At 38.8% G+C, this 9,830-nt stretch overlaps 1 protein-coding gene across 1 annotated transcript; it reads left to right on the top strand.

The window, feature by feature from the left end:
• The first annotated feature begins 5,137 nt into the window (after positions 1 to 5,137).
• LOC102033449 (cysteine-rich venom protein) lies at positions 5,138 to 9,750 on the top strand. The gene is made up of 7 exons (XM_031060248.1): positions 5,138 to 5,257; positions 6,035 to 6,166; positions 7,367 to 7,457; positions 7,851 to 7,996; positions 8,554 to 8,648; positions 9,350 to 9,438; positions 9,623 to 9,750. Exons 1-7 carry the CDS (start codon positions 5,138 to 5,140, stop codon positions 9,748 to 9,750), a joined length of 801 nt encoding a protein of 266 aa, XP_030916108.1.
• Positions 9,751 to 9,830: the final 80 nt, after the last annotated feature.

Genomic DNA, 9,830 nt, shown 5'->3' with positions numbered 1-9,830 from the left:
TTTTGGGCTTCATGAGAATGACTTTCACACACATGCACAAAATCCCTCCTGCATTTTTGTATGTTAGACTTGAGAAGCTCTCTGGAGTAACAGTACCATGAAAGAATGATATTCATCACCTGAGGAAACCATCAAATCTCCTTGTTGCAAACTTTCTAGAAACATATTGAAAAACATCTCTAAGGAGCAGCCTGTTTTTTACAGATCACTTTCTGGGAGCACAAGAGAAGGACTAAGCCTCTCAAAGTTTCTGGATGACAATTTTTTTCATTATTCCATTATAATCTGCTTATGTACAGTTACTCTGACAGCAAATTTTTGATTAATTGACTCTGTTGCTTCTCTCTCTAATAATAATAATAATAATAATAATAATAATAATAATAATCCAGAGTGGAAGGTGAGTTGGGTTGTGTGGAAGAAATCAGTAATGTTCCTTTTTGCCAAACAAAGTTAGGTCTGCAAGCTGTTCAGCTGTTCTGACAGCCAAGAAAAAGATCTGTGCAATGTTCTGAACCACACAGAACTGCATGGGTTTTAATCTAAAGTGCTACTTTTGCTGTTATTGACTTCAGTGGACATAAAGAATTGAAGAAAGTGCATTTTTGTCTTCATTGTTTGAGATAAATCAGATTCCTGCAGTTCAGGTTTACACAAGGCCTGGAGGAGAACTTCCACAGTCAAATCACTCAAGCTGATCTTTTTTTAAAGAACTTTCCATAGATTTATCTTTAAAAATATACATAAGTTTGCAGAACTCCATGGAATAAATTCTTTATTTATTTTTTTTAATTGAACTTCCCCACCCCTTCAGGTAATCCACATGAGGAAATGGGAATTGCTATGCTAAATTGTTCTTTGTACCATGGATCCGGATGTGAGTTTTATTAATCTTTTCTTTCTTCCCAATTATTTCACCCACAGACCATGAAATGTAGCATATCTGACAGTCATTCTTTAGAGAACAAATTGTTTTTCACTATTCAAACAGGTGGGGCCCATTTTAAAGAAATACTTTAAGTATCATAATTTCATTTTAACAGTACAAATAAAGCTCAGGTGACTGTATGAATGAATGAATGAATGAATGAATGAATGAATGAATGAATGAATGAATGACAATTATTGAGTAGGGTGGATGGGGTAAAAGACTAGAAGTATCTCCCAGGACGTTGGGAATCTGGAGCTGCTGGACTGCCTCCCCTCAATAGAAATGCAGTCAATAACTATGGCAGGTGTCTCATGAGGCTTTCTGATGGTGATAACCCTGGTCTCATCAAAATTGCCACAAGCACTTCAGATAAAAAAGTAACTGTGCCCTTATCTCAGAACATGGAAGGATATGGGAGACCTTATCAGAGGCAACTTCCCGTGAGTGCTGCCTGCTCTACAAAGCAAGAACAAAGGCAGCTTTGTTTTCCAGCACAGGAGTTATAATACAATATTAGAGTTCTGGCAACAGCAGGCAGCTGCAGGAATTCTGCAGAAATCAGGAAACAGTGAGGCAATATTGGCTTGCAGCATGGGCAGCAACCTGCACCCAGTGTGGTGAAAAGGGTGCTCAGCGTGCAACACACCGCAGCAAAGGCAAGCATGAGGAAGGGAATCAAGACAGGAATAAGGGATGTGCAGATGCTTTATGCTTTCTGATAGCCAACAGACTGCATGGAAGGAAGCAAGAAAGGTTGTGTTTGAGCAATGAGGACCTGTGAAAGCTGCCTTTGTGATATTTTACCTTATGTGGAAAAAAAGAACCTGCAAGAAGGAAGGATGAACAGAGTGATGCCAGGTTGGATAGGGCTTGGAGCAACCTGGACTAGTGGAAGGTGTCCCTGCTCATGGCAGGGGGTTGGAACTTGGAGATCTTTAAGGTCTTTTCAATACTGACCATTTCATGCTGCCCTAGAGCAGAGCACATGCCACACATCTCTCCAGACTGAAGATGTGAAACATCTGCAGCCATTCTGCCATAACTTAATCTTGAGCAACATCTAGGGTGAGTTATGTGTACAATAATCACAGAATCACAGAATCACAGAATGGTTTGGGTGGGACCTTAAAGATCACCCTGTGATTGGGCAGGGACACCTTCCACTAGACAGATTACTCAGAGCCCCATCCAACCTTGTCTTGAACATTTCCAGGAATGGGGCAACCACATCTTCTCTGGGCAACCTCTTCCAGGGTCTCATCATGCTCATAGGCCAGAATTTCTTCCTAATATCTATTCAAAACCTGTCCCCTTTCAGTTTAAAGTCATCCCCCTTTGTCCTATCAGTATATGCACTGGTAACAAGTGATGCCCAGTGCCACAGCCTCAGTGAGCTAATGGAATAAAAGTTTTATTCAGCAAATGGAAGTTCAGGAACCACTTGGAAGAAAACACCACTGGGCTGCCCACAGTACAGGTCATTCTGTGTACAGCTAAGAAGATGATCACTCATGTCTCTGTCTCAAAATATTTATCCCAGTCTTTTGCCAGAAAGAGGAAAGACAACTGTAAAACAACCAGCTCAGAACTCAAGCTTTATTTTGTGAACACATTAGCACTGTAGCTAGATCAGACTAGAAGTTGAAGTTCTGCAAAAGGACAGGTCTTCTGTCTTCTCTTTTTCCTTACCCTGGAGACAAGGAAAAAAAAACCCAGAACAATTCAGCTGGATTGGTTGATTTTCAGTCACCTGTTCCTTAAGAAAAGTTCTTCTTTGCACAATGGGCAGCCCCAAAGCTGATGTCATTTATCAGCAATAAATATTGACAAGGAAAAAGAGGAAATGTATATATATATAACCCTGGACTGGGGAGAGCCTTTCACTCTCCTGCCACATCCTCAGGTACAGAAGGATTCTGCTGGATGAAGGTAATGTATGTAAAACTGAATTTCAGCCTTAGAGATTTTATCCATACAGTCTCTTGTTCATTATGCTACAAATTTTAGTGGAGTTAATAGCCAAATTTTACCAATAATTGATAATCTGATAATTGAAAGAAAATTTATGCTTATAATATCTTAGAGAAAGACAGTAAAATAAAACATATCTTCTCTGAAACCTCATTTTCCATGTGTAGGGATGAAAAGTTGCTTCAGTGGAGTCTAATTCCTGTATTTCTTTAGATCAAAATGTAACACTTGGACCCACTTGCTTCTTCCCACAAATGTGAACATAAAATAATTTTTGCATTTTGCATGGGATTATCAGTCATGGGAAATTCTTTTCTAATGTCTTTTGAATTGTTTTGGTGTTAAATTTATTTCACATGAGTATTGGGATACACCAGTACAGCTGAACTCAAAATTTTGTCATCTCAAAATGAGAACTATCTGTCCAAACTTTCAGGTATATATATGCTGGTATGAAATGTCTAATATATATTATAGTACGTAATAAGATGATTACCTTTTCTTAATGGACAGTGAATTTATTACTTTAATGAAATTTAAAGAGGTAAAGTCAGAGAAGGTAGAGGGAAAATATACCAAAATAACTGAAAAGACAAATATTCACACTCTGCCAAACTTTCAAACCTGGTATGCCCTGAAAGCTGTATCAGATGGCAGGAGAAAGGTTCTAATAAGGAATGAAACACCAGGATTAAACATAAAGACCATATTTTTCAAATGGAAATTTGTTTGCAGTTTTGAAGCTATCAATGTTTATTTTATTTCTTTTTACACTCAATCAAATTTTCATGAAACCTCAGGTTTTCAAGTAGAGCTGCCTAAAAATGCATTGTTGGCATTTGTTTTTCAGAAGCATGGAAGTGATTTAGTGGATTGAGCACTATTGACAGGAAAGGATAATTCTATCTGGGATCATCCACCATCATCCTTTGACTTTGAAAGTAAAGTTCAACACATTTAGTCCAAGAGACAGATTTGATGGTAGAGTCTGGCAGTTGAAGATGTGCAGTTGTATTTAATCAACTTTAACTCTGGATTTAGAAATATTTTATGTTTCTTGTTGCAGCATTTCATCTGGGAAGTCCCAAAAAGATTTTGTTTCTGTGTGTACAGAAGGGCAAGACAACTCCTCTGTGTCTAAAAATATCCCTGCAGTTTAAGGATTTACTCTTCACTGATATCAAGTGAGATCCCTGCCTCTACCTCATGCACATTATTTCCTTATGAAATCACAGGAAAACAAGATAAAGACTGAATATCTGAATGACATGATAGGACAAGGATTAGTAATCCTAAACTAAAGGGGGGGACATTTTTTTTGGCAATGATAGTTTCCCTATCAAGCAGAATTTCCTAGATTTCTATTGACCTGCCCTGCTGACATCGTGGATTTTTCTGAGGCCAGCTCTAAAGCATTTTATATTTGTTGGGTTTTGTTATCTCTATTTCCCTTTTGCATATCTGGTTTAAAGCAACCTGCTGACTCAAATCTAGTCTTCCTTGGGATTTTGCCACCTCTTTTTAATAACCAAAAAGACCTTTCCCCCCCTATATCCTCTTAAATACAAAGATATATAACTTTTCATTCTTTTGATGTGCTGGGAAAAGCATTTTGTTTATATGAGTGGGTTTCAGAGTGTCTGTGTACACCTGCATGAGGTGCCTCAGGAGTCAGAAGTCAGAGTGCAGTAGCCAACATTATTTGTTAATAGCATCATACTTGAAGGTTTTCTTTATGTCTAGGTGTCAGATGAAACATGAGGGTGATCACCACCATTTGCTTGAGCCTTTATGATGCTGATTTAATGAGGAAACAGGGAAGTGGAAGAAAAATGGGGACTACAGTCCATGTGTTCAGTGATCCACTCCAAAACACCAAATCTCACAATGGATGAGGCTTGAGAAGGACTCTGATGTGACAGTGCTGAACACATTAATGGGCTCTTTTCTATGCAGGGAGGCAGACATGAAGGAAATGCTACAAATTCAAGATATCTTGAATAAAAGAGTCAAAAGGGGACTGATCCATCTGTTCCAAACACCACACAACTTTTTGCTATTTACAGTCTCTGCTTGCATGCAATGTGGAGTCTTCTCTCTGCAGGAGGCAGTGGTGCCCATACACAGTTTCAGCACATCCATGTTCAGGATCAACTAAAATAAACTTCTTTGTGCAGGCTTTACTCTGCAACAGTTTTGTATCTTGCTCACATATCACATTATGCCATAGAATGTATGCAACAGAGACTAATGGATTTTGGGGATTTGTTTTTTGGTTTTTTTACCCCTGTAGAAATGGATCTACTAACTGCAATTATTCTCCTGGCTGCTTTGTTTCACCAATCTGATGGACAGGTAGGATCATTCATCTGTGCAAAACAGCCATATCTGACTCCTTTATATAGAAATCTGACCTGATATAGTCTGATCTTGTGATCTCTAGAGATTTAGAATTATGGGGTGCAAGTATTGTTAATATGTTAATGTAACGTATTCAAGATGAACTTGTTTTGTACAGATGTTGTTGTTGTTGTTGTTGTTGTTGTTGTTGTTGTTGTTAATTATAGTTGAGCAACCTGGTCTAGTGGAAGGTGTCCCTGTATAAGACAGGACCTTCAGAGCTACTGACCCTTTGTGCTTTCAACCCAAATCATTCTGTAATCCTGCCTATCAAAATACTCTTCCCTTCATGGAGCTAATTTTAAAAAGACATTTTTCATAAATGAATGAATAATTTAAGATTCAGAAATCTGATTCATAAATCTCCTTGAGAGGATTAGGTTTCTAAGATATCTGCTATGCAGGTACTTGCATGAGAGCTATTCATCAAGATCTTCTTATTAATGAATGAAAAGAAACAAGTACTTTAGGAAAGAAAATTATCATTTTCTTCAATAAATCTGAGGTGAACCATGCTGTAAGTTGATACTTTCCTTTACCTGGGTATAGCTGCAGCCTAAAACTGCTGGCTGACATGTTATTTCTACCACCATAAATGTCTTAAGTTAAACAAGTTTTATGAGACCAATTATTGGGGTCAGTTGAGTTGAACCAAACAAAAGTGACAAGATCATAATTTATCTTGTTTATTGTACTTCTGTTAACTGGGACCTTCACTGTTATTTTTTCCAGGATTTTCCATTTAAAAGTGTGAAATCTTTCTCCTTTCCTCATTTTAAGTCTCAAAATGAAAAACAGATCCTTGAGCTGCACAATGAAATACGGAGATCTGTAATTCCCACAGCCAGGAACATGCTGAAGATGGTGAGCTATGAATTGCAGCCACCCTGCTTTTCCCTTAAAGGAAATGATGGAACAAACCCAGCATCAAAGGAAGCTGTGGGATGAAGGGATTAAAAGCAGCCTGATGAGCAGGACTTGGAGATGTTCATGGATGAGAAACCAAACATGAGCCTGTAAAATGCTCCAAGGGCTGGAGCACCCCTGCCCTGGAGCCAGGCTGGGAGAACTGGGGGTGTTCAGCCTGGGGAAGAGAAGGATCCAAAGTGACCTTAGAGCCATTTCCAGTGCCCAAATGGGGTCTATAAGAATGAGGAAAAACACTTTATCAAGGCCTCTTGCAATAGCACAAGGGCTAATTGTTTTCAGTTAAAAGCAGGTAGATTAAAATTAGATATAGGAAGAAGATTTTTATGATGAGGGTGGGGAGGCCCTGGCCCAGGTTGCTCAGGGAAGCTGTGGCTGCCCCATCCCTGGGCCTGTCAAGACCAGGCTGGATGGGGCTCTGAGAAACCTGGTCTGGTTGAAGATGTCCCTGCTCATTGCACAGGGGTTAGATTAAATGACCCTTTAAGGTCCTTTCCAACCCAAACTATCTCTGATTCTCTAAAGCTAAGAGAAACAAACCCTGGATGAAGGAAAGAGCATGCAAAGCAATGGGGCAGCTGCAGTTTCTGAATCTCACACTGTCAGGAGAGCAAAGGAGACCTAGATCTGCAAAACTTCTCCCATCCCTGTCACCCCTGATGTCCTGGTTATCCCTGTCCCACGAGCAGCTGAGCTGGTCAGCGCTCTGTGGTTAATCCTGCATAGCAAGGCCTGAAACATTCCCCAGGTTCAAAGCCCAGCTGATGTTAATCACCACAACTCAGCTGCACCTGGGCTGCAAATCAGATTTATACCACTTAGACCAGTGTTCATTCAGACACAAAGATGCAAGAAAGCAGTAGTATGTTATAAAAACCCTTTTAATCAGCACCATCTGGAGATCAGGGCTGTGTGATAGAGCTGTGCAGGATAACCTGCTCTGAAACATTTAAGAGTTGAAGAAATGTGGTTTCTGTGCCCCAGGAGAGTAAATCAGCACAACTCCTTTCTGTTGAGGGCCATGGGAGCATTCAGTGCTCAACACCCAAGCCATTCCCAATTTTTTATTTTTTTTTCTTCTTATGGGCTGCACTAACCCATCTGTGACCTGGATACTTCTTCCTTTGTGTCTTTCAGGTGTGGAGTGAGAAAACTGCCAAAAATGCTCAGAAATGGGCAAATCAATGTGGGATGAAAGTCAGTCCAAGAGACAAGAGAGTTATTAATGGTACTGACAAGCATGGAGCCTGGGCTGATGGGTTAATGACAGTTTGCAGATGACCCCTCTGAATGTGAAATAGAAATAAGGATGACTTTAATCTGCTGTAGAAGATCTTTTTAGGATTATTAGATGGAAGGTGTCCCTGTACATGTCAGAGGGGTTGGAACAAGATGATCTTTAGGTCCCTTCCAACCCAAATCATTCTATGATTCTGTGATTATTAAACACAAAAACATCATTTTTGTCAGATGAACACTCTGAAAGACAACTTTTTGCAAGCCCTTAAAATCACAGGGCATCATAGGCATTTATTTTAGCATATAGCTACAGCCCCTCTGTCCCACCTCCTGCCCTATACTTTGCTTCTCTCCCAGTAAAGTAGATTTACTTCTACTCCAGGTGTCACCTGTGGTGAGAATGTGTTACTGTCATCCTACCCAAGGACATGGGCTGATGCAATTCAAGTGTGGTACAGCCAGTCCTCCAATTTCAAGTATGGATATGGACAAATCTCAAAAAATGTCAATGTTGAGAGCTACACTCAGGTATGGAGACTTGAAACAAACTGCAGGGATACACCAGAATCACAGGAGTACACTTAACCCAGCTGGGAGTTATTTATAATCAGGAAAAATTATCAGTATCATAAAACTATTATCTATAATTCATACTATGATCCAAAGATGAATGATAAGCTAAAAGTCTTTTCCATCTAATTAGGAGGCAATGGAACCAGTATTTTGGAAAAGCTGTCCAGAAAGGAAATCGTCTGTAGAAAAATCTTTAATTTAGAAATTAATATTTTCTATGCAGAGATTGAAATATGTGATTAAGAAGTGTCAAAGCATAATGCCTATGAAAATATTTGAATTTCAAATTCATTGTCCTGAATTGAACACAGAAACTGTGTTCAAAAACATTTGGAAATTGGAGGAAACTCATTCTTCTATGTATTCTTTATGACAGCGAAACTTTAAATTTAAAAGCTGACTAGAAAAAAATGAAAGAAAAAAGTATTTTCTGGTTGTGTTACTTTGTGAGGTTTTGGGGTTTTTTTTCAAGAATTCACTCTGAAATAATGTGCTTGTTTTTTGATCTGCAGCTGATCTGGTACAACAGTTACAAGGTGGGATGTGGAGTTTCCTACTGTCCCACAGGCCCCTACAAGTACTTTTATGTTTGCCAATACTGCCCTGCGTACGTATTGCCTTCTTTTTCAGTCATGGTGATTATGGAAATGTTTCCAAAACATCCTTGGCTATAGGATAAAATAATTGCAATCTACTTTAACCATTTATATTTTTGAAAATAGCAACGTAAATTGTGGGTTTAGCAGCATGCTGAATATCAATATTTGTTTTATTTCACATTGAAAGAAATATTAGGGAAATTTTAGCAGATGAACAAGGGTTTATCGCTGTCAGAATCAGGCATCAGGCACAAATCATGCTGTAATTTTGACCACAAAGGAGAAAATCAGATGTAAAGTGGAAGCCAACAGCAAATTAATATTCCCAGAGGTAAAGAACTGCATTTCAGAAGGGTTTTGCTGAGGTTTGGAGCAACCTGGTCTGGTGGGAGGTGTCCCTGCCCATGGCAGGGTGTTGGAGCTAAGTGATCTCTAAGGTTCCCTCCAACCCAAAGCAGTCTGTGATTCTGTGATTTTGTGATTACCTCAATCAGTTGAAATCTATTAGAGAAGCAAAGCTAGGAAGCACATGCTTTTTTTTTTTATGTTATACATGTACAATCAATCAATTCATTTTGTTTCTCTAAACCTTATTGTCCCTCTTATTTAAAATCAATTTTTTTGTATTCTATAAATATCTGAAACTAAAACATGACTGCCTATGCTTCATGTTGATCTTGTTTTTTCTTGTAATTCTTCCAAATTTCAGAGGAAATAACCCAATGCAAATAGCTATGCCTTACAGAAGTGGACCAAAATGTGCTGACTGTCCTGGCCACTGTGACAAAGGACTTTGCAGTAAGTCACTCCATTCTCCTTGAAAAAACCCACATTCTATAATATTCAAGCCATTTTAACAGCAGAACAAAAGTACGAAGTTTATAGAGACATGAACAGCTGAAATTTCTGGAAAATGAAGAATCATCAAACCAGAATTTCCACATAATATTTCATGTGTTTGTTTCTCTCTCTTTTATTTCAGCCAACCCTTGCAAGTATCAAGACCTCCTTGGAAACTGCAAAAATCTGAAAATGTTGTTTGGCTGTAGCCACTCACTGGTGAAGAAGAAGTGTCCTGCAAGCTGCAAATGCACCACTCAAATAATCTAAAGTCCTGCTGGGTGTCATTACAGCTGCTGAGAGATTATAAAGAAAGTGTAGAACCCACTGTAAAGTGTATTCACTCTCAG

This window comes from Geospiza fortis, unplaced genomic scaffold (assembly GCF_000277835.1).
Source record: "Geospiza fortis unplaced genomic scaffold, GeoFor_1.0 scaffold106, whole genome shotgun sequence".
NCBI lineage: Eukaryota > Metazoa > Chordata > Aves > Passeriformes > Thraupidae > Geospiza > Geospiza fortis.
The sequence above is the reverse complement of the archived record's forward strand: the minus strand, read 5'-3'. Positions and strand labels throughout refer to the sequence as shown.